Source organism: Eriocheir sinensis, chromosome 14 (assembly GCF_024679095.1).
Source record: "Eriocheir sinensis breed Jianghai 21 chromosome 14, ASM2467909v1, whole genome shotgun sequence".
In the NCBI taxonomy this organism is placed as follows: Eukaryota; Metazoa; Arthropoda; class Malacostraca; order Decapoda; family Varunidae; genus Eriocheir; species Eriocheir sinensis.
Window position 1 is genome coordinate 8,605,075 of NC_066522.1, and position 21,039 is coordinate 8,626,113.

General features: G+C 42.7%; 1 protein-coding gene across 1 annotated transcript in view; it reads right to left on the minus strand.

The window, feature by feature from the left end:
• Positions 1–521: 521 nt before the first annotated feature.
• LOC126998314 (putative neural-cadherin 2) overlaps positions 522–21,039 on the minus strand; it is a 154,397-nt gene continuing 133,879 nt past the window's right edge. Inside the window, exons 17-26 of the mRNA XM_050859800.1 lie at positions 18,692–18,892; positions 15,595–15,746; positions 12,710–13,052; positions 11,976–12,218; positions 11,058–11,402; positions 10,603–10,933; positions 8,779–8,968; positions 7,894–8,135; positions 6,545–6,928; positions 522–742 (exon numbers count right to left, since the gene is read on the minus strand). Of these exons, the coding sequence (XP_050715757.1) occupies positions 546–742; positions 6,545–6,928; positions 7,894–8,135; positions 8,779–8,968; positions 10,603–10,933; positions 11,058–11,402; positions 11,976–12,218; positions 12,710–13,052; positions 15,595–15,746; positions 18,692–18,892 (2,628 nt within the window). The 3' untranslated portion in view covers positions 522–545. The remainder of the gene's footprint in view (positions 743–6,544; positions 6,929–7,893; positions 8,136–8,778; positions 8,969–10,602; positions 10,934–11,057; positions 11,403–11,975; positions 12,219–12,709; positions 13,053–15,594; positions 15,747–18,691; positions 18,893–21,039) is intronic.

The following is a 21,039-nucleotide window of genomic DNA, read 5'->3' on the forward strand; positions in this document are numbered from 1 at the left end:
TCAGCATTCCATGCCAATTATGTATCTGCTTATGTTATAACTTACGAATGCTTCTGCTCCCCCCAAGTTCATTGATACCATACCAGTAAGGGTAGTGCAAGGCTCCTGGCAACTCATCACTGGGTTGGTTTTCTAGTCTCATTCTTTATGTCCTGGACATACCAGTGGTGACATATTTTTACATTGAGGCAGTGATGTGATGCAAGAGTTTAGTCGAGGTGTACAAGGACATTAATCGTTCCCTTTTCTTGTAGAAAGCAACTGTATTTATTTGAGGTGAAGTGAGTTTGGTGAACTCTGAAAATAACATTTAAAGTGTAAAATTTGTTGTCTTCTATTTTTTACGTGTTTGGTGCATGAGGTTAGCTAACGTGTAAATATCATGATGATATCTAAATCTTTCACTCATCCTTCCATATAAAAAAATCAGAGTAAGATGTAAAAAATATCAGCCTCATATCTACTATTACAGGAATTTTTTTAATCCATATGAAAGGTGTTCAAACATTAAAAAATCAACCTCCTTTTTTTCCTTTATTTTCTGATCACATGACACCTTCCAGGGCTGAGGCAGAGGCAGCTTGTTGGTGGTTGCAGTCCTCCCAGGCAGAGCATGTGGTCCCCTGGGCCCCCTTTGTCCTACTGTCTTCTGGCTGCTCCCTTGCCTTCCCTGGGAGATGCCGTAAGAGGTCAATGGCCTCTAGGATGCCTGGCCTGAGTGTCTTTCCTAGAATCCTGTCACCTGCAGGAGGAAAAAGAGGTCAGTTGAGAGAGAGAGAGAGAGAGAGAGAGAGAGAGAGAGAGAGAGAGAGAGAGAGACCATTAAGTATTTTAAAACATTCTATCAGTTTTCCTCGGAGGCGACGTTTCTCAAGAGAGAACATGTTAAGGGTAAAAAACCTTTCTTCTTAGTATTTGTTGCATGGAAGGGATCATTTTCGTTGCGACGCTGAACCTTCTAATTTAGCAATATCCTTTGCATGGTGGGGAGACCAAACTGTACTTACCGCATATTCCAAGTGGGGTCTGACTAAACTGTTGTAGGAGTATTACATCTTTATTCTTGAATACAAAGTTTCTTTTAATGAAGCCCAACATTCTGTTCGCTTTATTTGCTGCATCGATGCATCTGTGAGAATTTGAGGTTTGTGATTTTGACCCCAAGTCTTTGACACATTGAACGCTTTTGAGTTTAACGCGGCGCATTTCATATTCGAACTTCTTATTCCTCGTTCCAACTTGAAGGACCTGGCACTTGTCTACGTTAAGGGCATCTCCATCTATCGCTGAAATTTTGTGCAAATCCTCTTGGAGGCTTTGCCTGTCTTCGTCAGTGAGAACCGAGATACCAATCTTTGTGTCGTCTGCAAATTTACTAATGCGTTATTGAGTCCAACATCCACGTCGTTGATGTAAATAATGAAGACACTGGGCCAAGGAGAGCCCTGAGGGACGCCACTAGTGACAGGCGCCCACTCTGAGTTAAATCCGTCAATCACTACTCTTTGTTGTCTGTTGCTCAACCAATTCGCGATCCATTGGTTTACTTGACCATCAATACCTATTTGCTTTAATTTGTAAAGTAATTTATTATGCGGGACTTTATCAAACAGAGAGATTTACATAGAAAATCAGACCACACAGACCCCATGGTCCAGACTAGGTGGTCTGTCCTTAAACCTAAGTGATTTTACATTAATCAGATGGCTCCAAAACGTTGCTTTTCTACTCTAGTTAATATTAAGTTGAAGGAAGTGACGGTCGAGCTTGTTTTTAAAGGAGTCAATCGTGTTACACTGGACCACTGATGGTGGGAGCTTATTCCATTCTACAACGTTGGTGAAGAAAAATTTGGTGCAGTCTGAATTTACTTGTCTACATTTGAGTTTTGTGCCATTGTTCCTAGTTCGCAAAGTGTCATCGATCATAAACAATTTTGTTCTGTCTACATTCGTGAAACCATTAAGTATTTTAAAACATTCGATCAGTTTTGACGTTTCTCAAGAGAACATGTTAAGGGTGGAAAGCCTTTCTTTGTAGGATTTGTTAGGATCATTTTGTTGCTCGACGCTGAACACCTTCTAGTTTAGCAATGTCCTTTGCATGGTGGGGAGACCAAAACTGTACCGCATATTCCAAGTGGGGCCTGACTAAGCTATTGTAGAGCGGAAGTATTACATCTTTATTCTTGAATAAAAAGTTTCTTTTAATGAAGCCCAACATTCTGTTCGCTTTATTTGCTGCATCGATGCATTGATGTGAGAATTTGAGGTTTGACGCGATTTTAATCCCCAGGTCCTTAACGCATTGAACGCTTGTGAGTTTAACGCTGAGTATTTCGTAATCGAACTTCTTATTTTTTGTTCCAACTTGAAGGACCTGGCACTTGTCTACGTTAAAGGGCATCTCCCATTTATCCGACCAAGCTGAAATTTTGTGCAGATCCTCTTGGAGGCTTTGCCTGTCTTCGTCAGTGAGAACTGAGTTACCAATCTTTGTGTCGTCTGCAAATTTACTAATGCGATTATTGAGTCCAACATCCACGTCGTTGATGTAAATAATGAAGAGCACTGGGCCAAGAACCGAGCCCTGAGGGACGCCACTAGTGACCGGCGCCCACTCTGAGTTAAATCCGTCAATCACAACTCTTTGTTGTCTGTTGCTCAACCAATTCGCGATCCATTGGTTTACTTGACCGTCAATGCCTATTTGTTTTAATTTATAAAGTAATTTATGATGTGGGACTTTATCAAACGCTTTCTGGAAATCAAGATAGACTACGTCCACTGATTTGGTTACGTCATAAATTGAGAAGAGATCGTTATAAAAGGTCAGTAGGTTTGACAGGCAGGATCTTTTGTTATGGAAGCCATGTTGTGAATCTCCAATTAATGAGTGGCTTTCGAGGTAACTCACAATTTTGTCTCTAATTATGCTCTCGAGTAGCTTACCTACAATTGAAGTTAGACTAATGGGTCGGTAGTTACCTGGTATTTTTTTGTCTCCTTTCTTAAAAATCAGTGTCACGTTAGCCTTTTTCCAATCCGAAGGGACGATGCCTTGTTGCAAGGACATATTGAATACGGTAGTGAGGGAGGAGAGTATTTCGCTCTTTGTTTCTTTAAGCAGTATAGGATATACTTTGTCGGGTCCGGGACTTTTATTTGTTTTAAGTGAATGGAGAGCTTTAAGGACTTCATCGGTTGTTATTTCAAAATTAGGCAATGCATGCTCGAGATTTACAATAGTACTGGTGTTGGTGGTAGCGAGAGGAAGACTGTTAGTATTAAACACCGAGGAAAAGTAATTGTTTAAGAGGTTTGCAATGTGTTGGCTGTCAGTCAGTAGTGCACCGTCGCTGTTTGTTAAAGGTCCAATACCACTTTTGATCGCCTTTCTGTTGTTTATGTAACTGAAGAAAGATTTCGGATTTTTAGAGTTGGCTGCAATATTTTCTTCATATCTACGCCTTGCCTGACCTACTAGTCTTTTTACTCGTCGCCTGGCATCATTATAAAGTCTAATGTTTTCGGGCGTGCTTTGTTCTTTCTTTAACCTGTAAAACAATTTTCTTTCATTGACTGATTGTTTAATTTTGCTATTAAACCACGGTGGGCTTTTATTAGTGTTAATTTGCTTGGGGACGAATGTGTTCTGCTGAGTGAGTAAGTGATTTTTAAAGCTTAGCCAGGCTTCATCTACGTTGCCGTCATCTGATAATTGTATTTCTGTTAGTTTTTGTCGGATTTCTACGAAGTTAGCTCTTTTGAAATTGGGCACCTTTACTTTATTTTCAGTCACTGATGATTGAGCTCTAATGTCAACGCTCACTAATTTATGGTCGCAAGAACCGAGGTGTTCACCTACCGTGACACTACTGACTAGGTTATCTTGGGTCGTTATAACAAGGTCGAGTATATTATTTTGTCGAGTTGGCTCAGAAACCATTTGGCGTAGATAATTTTCTTCTAGAAATTCGATCATTCTATGTGACTCGCCTTCTGTACCTGACAGTGTCGCCCAGTCGATATGGGGGAGGTTAAAATCTCCTAATATCAGTGAGTCGTCGTTATTAAGTGACTGCCTTAAGACGCTGTACGTTTCAAGGTCGTCATCGAGTGATTGCCCGGGAGGTCTGTAGGTGACAGATATATTTAAATTGACTTTTGCAATGTTTACTCGCACGCACAAATGTTCAACGTTACTGTTTCCCGGTGTTTTGTCAGTGGGTTGCAAATAGCTTTTCACATAAAGGGTGACGCCACCGCCTCTACGGTTTACACAATCTTTGTTGAAGATAAATGTTTCGGTTATAGCAATTATGTCAAAATTTTCTGTTAGAGCAAGACATCTCAGTTCATCAAATTTGTTTCTTAGGCTACGCCTAGAGAGAGAGAGAGAGAGAGAGATTTACATAGATGTACATAGAAAATCAGACCACACAGACCCCATGGTCCAGACTTGATGGTCTGTCCTTAAACCTAAGTGAAATCCTATTGAATTTAATGTTTAATGCCATTAAGACTTTGCATTTCGACTTAAGTGCATGTCAAGTTGAAGGAAGTGTTGGTTGAGCTTGTTTTTAAATGAATTAATTGTACTGCACTGGACCACTGAAGGTGGGAGTTTATTCCATTCTTGTGCTACAATATTGAAGAAAAATTTGGTGGTCTGAATCTATTTGTTTACACTCAAGTTCTGTGCCATTATTTCAGAAAGTTAAAGTTAATGGTGAAACTTTTGATAGTATAAGTGAAATAGTAGAAGTGATGAATAATTGTTTCCAAATGGTGTTCACAAGGGAGAGTGAGTTTGAAGGTGTAGATGCAGTGCCGGGGAATAGAGTGGGTCTGAATAGAGTGGGTCTGGAGAGAATACAAACATCAGCAGATGAAGTTAGAAAATTATTGGAAAAATTGGATGCGATGAAATCAGCAGGACCGGATGGTATATCAAATTGGATGCTAAAAGAGTGTAACCAGCAAATAGCTGAAAAGTTGAGCAACTTGATTAATGTCTCACTAGCACAAGGGAAGGTACCGAGAGACTGGAAGAGGGCTAACATTGTCCCAATACATAAAGGAGGAAGTAAGGAAGACCCGTTGAACTATAGGCCAGTGTCATTAACAAGTGTAGTAGCGAAGATGTGTGAGAAAATTATAAAAAAACAAATGGGTGGAGTATTTAGAAGAAAACAGTATATTAACAAATAGCCTATTCGGATTCAGAAGAGGACGGTCTTGTGTAACTAATCTGATCAGCTTCTATTCAAGAGTAATTGGTATAATACTGGAAAGAGACGGTTGGGCAGATTGTGTGTATCTGGACTTAAAGAAGGCGTTTGATAAAGTACCACACAGGCGATTAATACGGAAACTTAATCGTGTTGGAGGTCTGGGTGGTTCAATATTGGATTGGATTATGGACTTTTTGACGAAGAGAGAAATGAGAACAGTAATTAGGAATAATAAATCAAGCTGGATGGAAGTGACGAGTGGAGTCCCCCAAGGATTGGTGTTGGCTCCGATTATGTTTGTAATTTATATTAATGATATGACAGAAGGGGTGACAAGCTATATGAATATGTTTGCTGATGATGCTAAAATGAGGAGGGTGGCTAATGAAAAAGACCGTGTATCCCTGAGCCAAGATCTCGATAGAATAAGCGAATGGTCACGCAAATGGGAAATGACATTCAATACAGAGAAGTGTAGCGTTGTGGAGTTTGGTAAGAGCAGTAGACGAATATCGGGGAACTACTCTCTGAGTAATGAAAGAATCATGAAAAAAACTGAAGAAAAAGATCTGGGAGTGATCATAACAGACAAGTTATCCTTTGGAAAACATATAGACCAGATAACTGGGGAAACATACAATCTTCTTAGAAACATAAAAGCAGCATTTACATATTTAGATGAAGAAATGGTGAAGAAACTAATAACATCGATGATACGTCCAAGACTGGAATATGCAGCATTAGTGTGGTCACCTAGATTGAAGAAAGAAATTAGAAAGTTGGAAAGAATACAAAGAGCAGCGACTAAATTACCAGAAACTCTGAGAGAACATACTTATGAAGAAAGATGAGGAATTGGGACTAACAACACTAGAGAGAGGGGACCTAATAGCATTGTACAGGATACAAGAAGGATTGGAGAAATTGGAAAGGGAAGACCTTGTGGTACGTGACAGAAGTGTGACAAGAGGCAATGGTAAGAAATTGAAGAAGAGCGACTGTAGGAGAGACATCAAGAAATATAGTTTTCCATACAGAAGCATAACAACATGGAACAGACTTGATGAGGAGACTGTGTGCAAAAATGATTCATGAATTTAAAGCCAAACTGGTTAATAAGCGTTATGGAGACGGGACAGCACGAGCCTAGTACGGCTTTTTTCCTATATTTTACAACTAGGTAAATACACACACACACCTGGCCTGATGTATTTTGTCATTTATGTATGCTGAATTAAGTTTCCAGCTATTTATGTGGCACTGGTAATTATTTAAAGATAAAGATAAAAAAAATAATACAATAATTACCTTTCTCCTTCCAACTGTCTGCTGGATTTGAAGGTGACATTACCTCCATTTCAGACTCTGAAGGAGAAGGAAAGGGCTGTTGCTGTGGAGGAAGTGGGGAAGCAGGAGGGGGAAGGGAAGGAGGGGGAGGAGGGGGAGGTGGATTTGACTGAAGAGAAAGGAGAATATTAGGAGGAGGGTCTTTCACTTTTCTCCTCTTTCTCCACCATAAGTTGCTTTCCTCTACTTGTGCCCTTTCTCCTCCCATTCCTTCTCTTCTTCGTCTTCTGTGCCTTCTGATCCAGTGTCGGTTTCCAAGTATTCTCGTTGGTGTGACATCCTCTTCCTCCTCACTGTTATGGGCAAAACAGTGCCGCCGATTCATCAGTAGTGCTCCGATGATACCTGTGGAAATAAATCCTGAGAAGGTCTGCTGTGTGTTTGACCTGTAGTTCAAGTCACCAGGCATGACAATGATGGGTTTTATGAAGTGGATGAAGGAAGATGACTCTGAGAAGGTGAGGATGGAGGAAACTGACAGTGAGGATGAGGAAGATGACCATAAAGATTAGCTTGACCTTAATGATATAGTTATTAAAGATCAAGCAGCATGAAAAACCACCATTAGGCTGGCATGCATGAGAAATATATATGATTCTTCTTATATAATCAATATAATTAATGTAGGTGATAGATGATGACCCTATGTGTGATTTGGGTGCAGATAATTGTTACAATACTTTAGATGGAGTGAACCAGTGGGAAGGCTGAACTACAGAATGGAATATAGGGCTTAACCCCTTCACTCCGGTGATGTCGACGTCGGCGTCCAACGGCGTCACCATATGGAAAGGGTTAGTCCTCTTTTAAACCTCTTAAGCCTCTTCTAAACCTCTTAAAGAGGAAATGGAAGAGGAATTCAGAGGAGGACTGAGAGGTTTAGAAGAGGATTAATCCTTTTCCATTTCCTCTTGACCCTTTCCATACTGTGACACCGACGTCTGCGTCACGGATGGAAAGGGTTAAGAGAGCTCTTATGAAACAACCATCTGAACCAGGGCTATGCCCTGTTATATAAATTGAGAATCTAGTGAATAAAACTCAGCTGAGGAAGTCTATGAAAAGATAATAAATGAATGAATTTTTTTTCCAAGCAGGAGGGCTGCAGTGAAATGGCTTGTCAAAATGTAAAACATACATTAGTTCGGTCAGCTGGAGAATAGAAGATATATCAAAATGGTGTGCATGAGGAAGGTGGATTAGAAAATATCAATCACATTAAATTATTTTGCGAGCTGTGGTTAATGGGATGGCATAGGACTAAAGTATATAATGATACCCTTCTTTAATGGCCTGGTTTCACCACACACCAAACATCACCAATATGAAGACAGTGGCAGCAGCAGTAGAAGCCACCAGGGTCACCAGAGACACACTCTCGACTGTCACCACTTTGGACCACTGGCAGTTTTCCCCGTAGTGTCCCACACCACAGAGGCAGACATAGGAGGCTGGCTGGTTCATGCAGGTGCCCCCATTGAGGCAGGGGCTCCAAACACACTCATTAATGTCCTGACACCCTTGGCCTGCTGGCTCCATCCCTGGGCCACAGCTGGGGAGGGAAGGCACTCTATAAACCTGTGATAATGGTTACACTAAGAATGGTGAATAAGGGGAATGCCAACCAGCCCTAATCAGCCTAAAGAAAAATTATTTCTCAGGCAAAGCAATTGAAATGATGAAGCCAGAGAGTAGTACAAACACAAACACAGAGTTTATCGATATAGCTGCCAGCACGACTCATTAGCTGTATAGGCATGTCCTGCTTTATGACCAGTTTATGTGCTTGGAAAAGTGATTGTGAAGCGAGATCATATAATTATAACAAACTTGAAGTTTAATTAATAGGGATGTTTTCTTAGATTTGTATAGTAAGTGACCTAAAACCCCTAATATGTGATATTAATGATGTTTTATGGACTGCACTGTATTTAAATAATTACCAAAACAAGTAAGAACACATATTACCTGTACATTTACATAAATAAGTACATGAACTACCGTAAAGATTGAACTGTTTGTACTGTACTAGCAGGCTAGAGGGGTTGTAAAGAGAGCAAAGGTAATAGAAGAATGATGTTTGTAAGAGCAAAATATCATATAATGAACCATCGCAAAATGGGGAAGATCTGTATTTGCAATAACCACATTGGTGCTGAATGTCCATATCATCCACTAAATTTCATTGTCAATACCTGCATGTAGGATGGCCCCACACAGGAGTGCAGGTGAGGTGTGGTGGGCAGGTGGTGTTGAGACAAAGGTTGGGAAGATGGCAGCCCATGCTGAGACCCTGGAAGGCAGTAACCTGTCCCCACTGTGTTGCTTGAGTGGTGGGTGGCAGTGGCAGTGACTGTCCACATACCCTCAGGTCATCCAAGCAGACTGCAAGACATGAGGATGGTCAGAGTGCATAGCTGAGAGTGGTCAGGGGCTATATAGCTATTATGTTTATTGATAGACTGAGTGGCTAGTGAGCTGCTTCAGTGGCTCTTAGCACTACATTTATGCACAACCTCAGGTCACGCCACACCCTCATGTTATCCTAGCAGTGTAGACATCAGAAGAGGGTAAGTGTGTGAGCAATGTTGAGTGTAGGTGAAGTTTTTGGGAGTGGGTAAATGGCAGCAGCAGAGGCAATCACTCCATCCAGACAGCCCAGGTTAAGGTCAAGGTGAAGTTGGGGTCTTATGTTTAATTGCACTTTGCCTCCTGTAAGAACTCATTACCTCCAGACACAGCAAATCTGAAACCTGGGTTACTACAGTTTACCTTCCACAAATTTTTGAACCCATTTATTGATCAGCCAGAGAGATGATCAGCTGGGTGGTCTGAGAAGTAACTAATTGTCTTAGCTGGTTTCAAAGTTGGGCTCTAGATTTGTAGCTAGGCCTGCTGGAATGGCTTTATAGTATTATATATGTGTGCCTCTGGAGTGTAGTGGTTTGCCAGCCAAGCAATGAATCTACATGCCTGTGTTCAGTCTCTGCCCAAGGCAATTGGTACCCAGCTCACCCTGCTTTTCATCCTCTCTTTTGGACTTGTTGATAAAAGAGTACCTGGAGAAGGCAAACTATGGTAACCTGGATGTCACACTGGCCCTGTGTCCTGGGGTACTGTTTTTTTTTTTTTTTTTTTTACAACAAAGGAGGCAGCTCAAGGGCACATAAAAAGGAAACAATAATAAAAAAAAAGCCCGCTACTCGCTGCTCCAAAAAAAAAATCATAAGAGGTGGCCGAAAGAGAGGTCAATTTCGGGAGGAGAGGTGTCCTGACACCCTTCTCTTGAAAGAGTTCAAGTCGTAGGCAGGAGGAAATACAGATGAAGGAAGATTGTTCCAGAGTCTTACCCACCACAGACTCAAGGTTTAGTAAGACATGAGCACAGAGACCACATTAAACAAAAAAAGAAAAAAGTTTAAGGAGGTGGCTGTTTAGTTGGTGAGAGCAATGATTAGAGAGGGTGAAGGTGTGGGGTGGTGTAAAGGGCTATGGATAGATAAGGCCTGCTTCACATGAACGTTTTTTTTCCCGTGCGGTTTATAAATCAATGAAGTTCAATGAGGGCCTTCACACGCTGGCTGTGTGAAGGCCTCATTGAACTTCATTGATTTCTAAAATGCGCGGGAAAAAAATACTCGTGTAAAGCAGGCCTAAGGCAGTGGATGTGTGGGTGGAGAGATGGCCTATAGATAAAGGCAGTGGAGGCATGGATGAGGAGAGGGAATGGTTGGAGGGGCTGCAGGTGTGGGTCACGTGAAAGGTTAAGAATAGCATGAGTAGAGCCACAAAGGTGTGAGTTAGATGGGCTATGGTTAGAGGTGGTGGAGGTATAGATGAAGAGAGGGGCTATGGTTAGAGGGGGAGGGGGTGGAGGTGTGGGGGAAATTAAGGTGCTAGAGTTAGAAATTTCATAAATTAGAGATTAGAGGTTTGATTCTTATAAAGAACACAGGTTATACAGTCTACATACAAAGGCTGCTGTGCACATGAAATACTTGTGGCTCACCAGAACTCACCATGATGCAAGTCATGCTGCACTGCCTGTCCTTCTGCACCGCTGCTCCCAGAGAGGCCACCCACCACCACATTCTCAAGGGAGGCAGAGCGAAGAAGAGGCATCACTCGAGGGTGGAGTGTCACACTTTCATTTCTTGTGTCTTCGTCAATGCCATCATCCACCTTCACAAAGAGACTGCGTCCGATCCACCCGCCAGTCACCAGGTGCCAAGCATTGTCTCCCAGTGGCCTGCCACCCACACATACCTCCCACACACTCTCCTGTTGGCTGTCATGACTGGGTCGCTGCCTGTCACCTGCCAGCGTCACACAGGCAACACCCGCACGGAGCTTCTCATGTCAGGTGTAAGGCAGAGCAGGGACCACAGTGTACAATTAAAATTTTATAGTCATTATTTCCTTGTCAATGTGATTAGGATTGTGTGTCATAAAATTAGTGTTAAGAAGTACTCACATGGAGGGTCAAGGCAGGTGAGGATGGGTGGAGGAAATCAGCAAATCCCAGCACCAGTCCAGTGGGTGCCCCGCTGGCCTTGACCTGCACAGAGAAGGTCACCTTGTGCGGTGGTGGCATGAAAGAGAGGGACAATTTGACATAGGAAACAGGACCAAGGGTGGCTGGCAAGGTGGGTGTGAGGCAGGTGGTCCCAGTCCATCCTGATGAGCATTGACAGGCTGGCTGGTGCAGGCCACCCACACAGTGTCCATGTGGCCCACAGTTCTTGTGACAAGCAGCCTGCTGTAGATAGCAGCTGCTTGTGGTGTGGCGGTGGTGAGGTGGCTGCCCCAAGTCCATCACCTGCAACACAGCTGCGGGACAGTCAGTCTACACCTAGACACACCTAGTCAGTCAATGTAAAGACTACAGCTTGCTGCTCATCTAACAAAGATCATAATAGAAGGAATATGCAAAAATAGTACATAAAATGCTTAGAATGCATAATATTTGTGAAGATAAATGTATATCTTGGTGAAAGGCTTCATAGGGTATGCAGAGTACTATTAGGAACAGCACCATCATATATTTAAAACATAAAATGCCACTGAATGTTACAGATTAGTTTGTAACATTCATTGGGATTTTTTATGATAGTGATATAGTTATATTTAAGGAAATTGAACTTTTGGTAAATTTTTCAGTATGGTTACATCTTGAGTGTTGGATTAAGTCAGCTGTAGAGAAATCTGCACTCCAGGAAACCCTGCAGCTCTGAAGGATCCTTCAACATGTTCATATAAGGATATGATCAAAGGTACCTCTCCAGCATTGCTTTAGCATGTCCAGCATGCAAGTCTAGTCACTGACTGATACAAAGAACCTGTAATTCTTGAAAATTTTGTGGATCTTGCAAAATACCCATCCATGCCTCACCTGACCATTCACTGTGAGGTGTGAGAGGCAGCCAACCAGTGACTGTGGTGTGAGAGTCAGCCGAGTGGTTGTTGTGTTGTCCTTCCACACTGCCAAGCCACCCACTTGCAGAGGCCAGCCCCCTGCCCATGCCTCTCTCCCCACCACTGGTCTCTCCAAGGTCTTCTGCACCAGGCAATGTGTGTCGTCAGCTGTGTCATTGGCCCATCCATCCCCACACTGGTCTAGCATCATGGCCACGTGCTGCAGACACTCAGACAGGTTAGCAAGCTTTAGTCATGGTTATTGTAGGCTGCCACAGTTTGTCAAACAATTTATTTGAGATGCACTGTGATCTATTTCATCAAGCCATTCTTCCTTTTCTGACCCAACTACTTTTTTTCTTCTTTCCAGTCTCTTCCCTTCTTATTGATGATTATTTATGTCAAGCTTGATAAGAGCAATAATGAAAATAAGGTTACTTTTCTAACTTCCTACACAGTTTCTGCTTGAAAAACTTTCACTGATCATTTTCATCAATTGATTTAGTAACTCATAAAATAGTTTAAATAATAATGAGAAGCATAGGTCACTCAATAGAACGTCTCTTGCAGAATATTTCTAACCACTAATATCAACTGCTGATCCTGACAATAGGCAGGAAAACAAGGCTGTTGATGTCATCACACTGAGTTTCTTCTACACGATAACCATAAAGAAAGAGCTGCAGAATTCAGCCAGCCATCCTGACATACCTCCTCTGCCAGATGCAGATACAGCGAATGCCAGACACCATCATGAAGAGCTGCTTTGAGCTTCAGACTGACAGAACCACTGGAGCCCTTCACTTCCAGGTGGGGCTGTCCCTCTGTCAGCTGCAGAGTTAGCTGGGGTGATGGAGACAAGGGTGTGAAGTGATGGGTGTCAAGGGGTCCAGAGTGGAGGAGCAGGGCATCAGGAGAAGAGGTGAGCAGGCGTAGAGAGAGGAAAGTTGGGGAGCAGGGAGGAAGGGGCTCCAGCCACAGCCAGCCATCCCCAGTGAAGGTTCGTGCCAACACCTTGCACCTTGGCCCCTTCGTTCCCCCGGGGCACACACACCTGCAGGCAAACAACTGTGATGTGACACCTGGAGAAAGGCAAGCATCTAGAGGGGAAAGAAGTGATAGAAGGAAGAATATGATGTGTATAAAATGTCCTATACTTGACAAGTTTGTTTTGTTAGGGTAGGTGGTGGCTGAGTGGTTAGCATGCAGGACCCGCATTCATCGCGCCATGGACAACGTGGATTCGAATCCCCACTCTACTACCTGGGATTTTTCAGTCACCACCAAGTGGCCTACGACTACCCACATGCTGTCCTGAAGACCACCCATCCACCCGGAGTCTAGAAAAAAAAGTCCAATTGAATAAAAAATGAGTTCCGGGGGCAGCATGAGCCAAGCATAACTGGCGCCACTATAAAAATTGCCTGCGCCATAACGGACTTGGGCCGACCACCAGGCCCCTGAAAAAAGCCTACCGGCACTATAGGCTGAGATGTAAAAAAAAAAAAATAAATAAATAAATAAATAAATAAATAAATAAATAAATAAATAAAATAAATGTCAGTATTCAGGGTCATTTTAATATTAGTTGCTCTGTAAGATACACCAGTCCTGCCCCCTCCCCTCCCCCCAAGAAAATATTGACAGGCAAAATGGTGCGACTTTAGCGTGCGGTCTATTGTAGTATGGAACGGACACTTGCCCAGTCTTGTCATAAGCCGCGAATTTTGGAAAATCAACCGCTTTGGTGCGAATCGCGGTAATTAAAAAGAAATAGCATGTATAATAATGCCCTTAATATAGGTTGATTTATATAGTGAAATGATTATAAAAAAATAGTAACTTTTTTATTTAGATATCTTAAAGTGATTTTAATACAAGTTAGACAACATACTGAAGTGTTCATATATGAATTTTTATGCAGATATATTATTTTTTGTGGCGTCAGGAAGGTTTTTCGTCGCGGCGCGTGAAATGAGTCAGATTCTGTGAATGTTCATCGTGACTTCTGGTCGGGCTCGAGCATAAACTACTGAAGCTAGGAAGGCGTGCTTGGTGGCAAATGAAAGCTCTTTTAATACAGATTAATAATCATAAAAAATTGGAAAGCATTAAATAAATGAAAAAGTTATAAGCAAAAAACTATGACGTGTCCAAATCGCGGCAAAAGGGCCGAAAAACAGGCTATTTTGTGACGGCTCGACGACGAACTTGGAATCGAGCTATCAAAACATCCTTCGAGTTGGTCAAAGTACTTTGCCAAGAGGGGCTACATGCCAAATTACAGCCTTCTAGAGGCAATAGCAATGCCACACAAGACAAAAACGGTAAAGTGTCTGGAGTTCGTCAAAATCGCTCTCGACAGGGTTTATGTTTTGAGCTCTAGCGACGAAACTACTGGGAGTAGGGAAATGTTATGCACCATATTGGAAAGCACATTGGCAGGACTAAATCATTTGTTATAAAAGTTTATTATATTCTCAAAAAATGAGTGGGTTTCAAGGTTGGGAACTCAAAAAAAGGTTTTTTTCAGAGTCGTTTTTCGCGAATTTATTCGATATTTGACCCTTTTGAGTCGGTTTTCGAGCCCGGTAGCTAATAAAAAAAATATAGCTCTTTCATTTTGCCGTCGATTGATATAAAAAACTTTACTGTAACCTCAGAAATAAGGGGGTTATGGCGATTCGCACCAAAGCGGTTGATTTTCCAAAATTCGCGGCTTAATGACCGTAGTATTTGTAGTCTACCCCCGTATATAGTCTAAGCTACATAATGATCTGCACTGTCACCTGAGACCTCATCTGATGTTGTATTGTTATCTGAGTGTTTCTGACCTGAGTAATGACCTGACTTGTCTCTGGAGACCTCAGCTCATGTTGTCTTGTTACCTGAGTGCTCCTGACCAGTCTGTATAAAAGGTCAATCAACGAACACCCACCACTACCTTCTTACATTGAAGTCGATAACATCAGTAGAACTCATTGTTAACTGCAATGGTGTTAAAAGATTTCTACAGCGGTGTCAGTTTGACAGAGGAAACATCAGTTGCATTTTGATTTTGATGATGGTGTCTTATAATAATAAATCATTATTCAGCACTATTCAATTTGTTTTTTCATCATCCTGCAATATTAAGTTCCTGTAGTTGAGCCACACTGCACGCTGAATTGTAAATATGGTGGTAGACCGCACCCTAAAGTGTAAAGGGCCGGGTAGATCGCACGCTAAAGCGACACCGGTAAAATAATCTCAAGCTCATTCCTTCACCGTCCAACCAACTACTAAAAAAGTAGTGCAAGAGTGTAATCAGTATCTTAAAGACTTCCCCACTTCCACTGATAACCAACGAAACTACCGTCATTATACTCCACTCCCTCCTTCCTATGACAAATTATTTCAAGCGGGGATTATCAAGATACATAAGGAACAAAACCTGACAATCTGTGGGGGTCCCCTCTGATTTATTTTTAAGTAGCATGTATGATGGCATTTTTTGATGATCTTTGCTAATCATGTGTGTACGCATGAAGAGACTTACGAGAGAAGAATTATTCAGTAGACAGATACCTGGCAAGCTTCACCTGTCACTCACTCACCTGAACCCCGTGTTGAACCTGACACACCTGCCGCCATTCAGACAGGGGTCGTTCACACAGGTGCGGGCGAGGGTGTGGGCGTGGGGGTGGTGGCAGGTGTGGCTGGGCTGGAGGCGCGGGGTGACGAGGGCGGTGGAGCGCATGTCCGTCACCTGAGGAGAAAGAGATAAGAACATAAGAACATAGGGAGACTGCAAGAGGCTGAGTGGCCTACACAAGGCAGCTCCAGATTCCCTCCCACTACCACCTGTCATCCTCGTCCATGCGGCCATCAAGTCTACTCTTAAAACAAGCTATCGTCCCTGCACTCACTATATATGTGTTTACTGAGTCTATTCCATTCCCCCACCACCCTATTACTAAACCAATGCCTGCCTATTTCCCTCCTAAATCTATTTGAATACTTCTATCAGATCTCCCCGCACTCTTCATATTTCTAGAGAATGTAAGTTGAGATGTTTCAACCTATCTTGATATAGGAGGTTCCTCAGCCCCTGAATCATTTGGTCATCCTCCTCTGAACTGATTCTGGCAAGTTGATGTCCATTCTGTAGTGTGGGCACCAAAACTGGACAGCATAATCTAAGTGTAGCCTAACTAACGCTAAATAGAGTCTGAGGATGACCTCTGCACTTTTGTTGGTTACCGTTCTGTTAATAAAACCTAATACCCTGTTAGTCCTATTCCTCGCACTTAGTTTTAGGTCAAAGTTCACTAACACTCTTAAATCCCTTTCACACTCTGCTCTACCTATCGCTGTGGAGTATAAACTATACCCGTGTAATGGGTTGCGTGTTCCTACACTTAGTACGCTACACTTGGTGATGTTAGAATTCATCTGCCATTTCTCTGACCAAGCTGACAGTTTGTTGAGATCCTCCTGCAGTGCTCTAGCATCCTCCCCTGTCCTAATAGTGCGTCCTATTTTGGCGTCATCCGCAAATTTACCTATGTCACTGGTTATCCCATTGTCTATGTCATTGATGTAGATAATGAATAAAAGCGGGCCTAAAACTGAACCTTGAGGAACCCCACTGGTAACATTACCCATTCGGATTTTTTACCGTTAATGGTAACCCTCTGTTTCCTGTTGCTAATCCACGCTCTAATCCAATCATAAACCTTCCCTCCTAATCCATGAGCCCTGACTCTATTTAATAGTCTCTGATGAGGTACCTTATCGAAGGCCTTACTAAAATCAAGATAATCTACATCGTAACTCTCATCATTGTCAACTGCCTCGTATACTCTATTGTAAAAGGATAAAAGATTAGTAAGGTACGGCTTTCCTTTAAATAAACCCATGCTGTGAGTCGTGAATTAAATATGGTCAGTACGGTCCCTAATACTATCTGCTATTATTGACTCAAGCATTTTACCTATAATTGACGTCAAACTAATCGGCCTGTAGCTGTTCGAACAAGTGAATCCTGACTGACCGCATTTTGAATCTGCTTCACGGGTTCGTGTTCCCAGTATACAAGGTGATTGTGGATATTGACTCCGCGCCTCCAGAATACGATAATACGCCTCCATATATCATAGTTAAAAACAAAACAAAATACATGTCCCTCAACCATATTATGAAGGCGGCGCCAGTAGCGGATCCAGACCCAGCGGCAGCCCCTTCCCCCAACGATCTTGGGGAACCCGCGGGAAGTCGGGGTATTTGGGTGGGGGAGCATATTTAAACTGCTCCAACCGACCTTTACGACCTGCTAACGGGGGGAGGGGGGCTTTGCCCCCCTCAACCCCCCTGCTAACCAAAGGGGGGCTTTGCCCCCCCTGGACCCCCCCCTCTTAAAGTGCCCCAACCGAACTTTACGACCTAACAGCTAATTGAGGGACATTGAAAGAGGTGCTTACGTCCCATTCTTCAACATTAGCTATTACATTACTGACGACGCCAAGATGGTCCGGCGGCTTCACCAGACCCGTCCTCCTCCGAAGAAGCTTCGTCACTAACCTGCTTCACGCGTTCGTACGTGGTACCAAACCTGCTTCAAGCGTTCGTACGTGCTACCAGTAAGTGAATACACAATCGTATATGACGGTTGCAAGATTCTTATGACGTAAATTACTTGCCGTTTAGATGCTTCATTATGACCTTAATACTGTAACGAGGGGACTTCGCCCCCATCGAACCCCTCTTTGGTATATAGAGTGAGTGAAACTGCGAGGTTTCCGTACGTTGTAAAAAAATTCCGGAATGTACGAAATTTCCCTACATCTAAGTAATTGTAAGGAATTTCCATACATCTAGGGTATTTTCAACCCCCCATAACTCAAAAACTATGCATTTGCGACGCATTTCATGTTTACCACCGCATTTCCCGCAGTCTCAATGGCCCCCTAGCCAATTTTGGTTGCGAGGGGTGAGTATGGGCAAACACTAGAATAATACCATTTCCACTAGTATTTGCTTCCCATTCTTTGCATCAAAGTATCCTTTGATATATTAATGCATTGGCTAACTTCATATTTAAAGTGTATAAAGAACAAAAAACTATCAAGGAGGAGGAGGAGGAGGAAGAAGCGGCAGACCGTAATGGAATATTCAAGAAGAGTCAATATTGCTGTCTTTAGGAATTCATTACTCCTTTCCTCTCAGTCTTTATCTAACATATTTAATCTAACATAATAAATAAGTTTCACAAACAGCGCATATCTATCTATCTATCTATCTATCTATCTATCTATCTATCTATCTATATATATATATATATATATATATATATATATATATATATATATATATATATATATATATATATATATATATATATATATATATAATACGTTTCCAACACTAAATACAACACAAGAGTAATTAAGGGAGTCTACTGTTTCCGTTTTTCGGCGAAATTAAGTTAAGGACAAAGCTAAAATAGAGTTCTGCTCTCTCTCTCTCTCTCTCTCTCACCCTGACCTATAACATATACCCGCTCTCCTTCTCCTGACACACACCAAAATAAGGCAATTTCGATGCTCTGAAAATCCGCTCATGGGCCACTATCTCAAAATTTCTCAACCTTGCTTTTAACTGTACTTTTCGCTTCACCTTCCTCCCCAAATTTCCTCCTTCCCTTCTGCTTACCTGTGGCCGGTGGGTGAGAGGGGTGAGGAGGGAGGCCGCGGGGGAAGGGTGCGGGGGCTCTCCTGCTTCCTCCTGAGGTCGGGTCTCCCCCAGCTTTGCCGTTCCTTGCCCCCTCGTCGCCCCCCCATCGCCGCTGCCGCTGTCCCCGCCGCCCCAGCCTCCAGCCCCGACCGCCACCCTGAGCCCCACCGCCGCCTCCAGCTGTGGGCGGAAGAGTGAAGGAAGAGAGACTCGTTACCACAGTCTGACCCGAAGCTCCGATGCCTCGAGCCGTTTGATTCGAATTTAATTTCTGGATACAATACTCACCTCAACCTTTCTTCTTTTGCTTTTATTCTATCTGAAGCTTTCTCATTGTTTTCTTTTGCTTTTAAGTTTCTATCCTACGTATAATCTATTGCCCGTTGTTGTGTTTTGATGTTTTGCAGTATTTTTTTTGCTTATTTTAGAAAAGGTATCATTGGTTGCTGTATACTTTGGTTGGTGACTGCATTCCCTAGGGGTAAGGGGGAAGGGGGAAGGGGAAGGGGGAAGGGGGAAGGGGAGGGGGAAAGGGGATTTACGAAGCTGTTTTGGTGGTCATATTATTTGGTCGGGTTTGTTTGGATTTGTTTAATTAGTGTTCGGAGCAGCACGACGCCACGAAGCAGCTGTTGCCATTTATTTTGTCACTCGTGAAACATATCTTCAACTCCCGACATTAATGGTGTTGTTCTGGAGGAGTTTCTAAGATTTATTTATTTTTTACAGCAAAGGAAGCAGCTGAAGAGCAAAAAAACAAAACAAAACAAAAAAAAGTACTGCTCCTATAAAAGAAAAAAAATGTAATGTGCAGATTAGTACAGATTTTCATCACGTAGATTAGTAGACCACTCGTTCGTTTGTTAGGTCCGTCGGGCTTATAATGTGATAAAACAAACAGCGATTTACAAGATGCAGCATCTCTCATTACCGCCGTAACCTTAATCAGCCATAACTGCAATAACCACTAACAGCCATTACTACCACTCCATTAAGTCACGAGGGCCTTCCTTCCCGTACCCCCCCCCCCCACACACACACACACACCACTATTACTAGGGATCCAACTACCATCGCCACCACCACAACACCATCACCATCATCGCCACTTACATGCATAAGTCACTTGCTTATACATTATTACGTTATTTTGTCGTTTGCTTATACAAGAACTAGTTGATATATAATAAAAATAAACCTGCATCACACTCCTACTGAAAAGTGAATGAAAAAGAAGTTTCCCCATCATCATCATCATCATCTCCGCCTTCGTCACCTTCACCACTAAATTTTTCTCAACACAATCGGAATATTTGCAAGTGAAGTCATCCTCACGTTATCACCCTCATCTATAGGATAAAAATGGTCACCGTGCATTAAGTTGGTCCAGAAGCCTCCCCCGCCCCCCAACTTTCGTAGCTGCGGGATCCAATTGGTTGGATGAAAGGAGATTAGGGTTAGAAGTCAATGGACCGTATTGGCTATACAGGCAGCGCCACATGTGGCCACTCGGTGAACTGTCAAAGCAGTACTTTCCATAGAATTCAAGTTCTGTACTAGAGTGCGTCTGAGGCTACCTCCAGGATACAAGGCCTTGGTACCGCCACCGCTCCAAGCCAACGACTGCACACACTTTACTCCTACCCGATTTCCTGACTCTACTATTTGACATGGAGAAAAACTTAAATTGGGTAGGAGTGAGATCGGCATGGAGCGATGGCGGCACCATGGCTGTGTATCCCAGAGACAGCCTCAGACGCACTCTAGTCTATAACTTGAACTCTATGGAAAGGGCAGCTTCGAGTTGAGTGGCCACATGTGGCGCTAACTGTATAGCCAATACGGTCCATTCGGTCGGTATTTTCAGACGCTTCCGCCTCTCACATCAACAATCTCCTAAGGCCGAAAAGGAGAGCCATCACGTTTTCATGAATGTTTCTTTCACGCTCATGGTACATAAACTTTGCTAAGCTACCATCAGGGCCATATAACTACCCATGGAAATGCCCACAGTTCCTACGAAAGCACTGTCAAATGTGTGTGTTTGGGAGCCGAAATGTCTAAGAATATGGGCCATTAATGTTATCGGGGAGGGAAGGTGAGGGAGGAGGGGGCGGGGCTTCTGGACCAACTTCGTGTGTACGGTGACTTTTATAGCTGCAGCGTCTTTGTTAAGGCATTAACACCAACGCTAACATAATAACGCCTCTATGCACGTGTGAGGCTCTCTTTGGTAGCTCCTTGATTACACTTGGGGTCGGCCTGCCTAGGTTACCTGCCTTGCATTTTTTTTTTCCTGGATCTGTATTACTCTTACTTTCTTTATG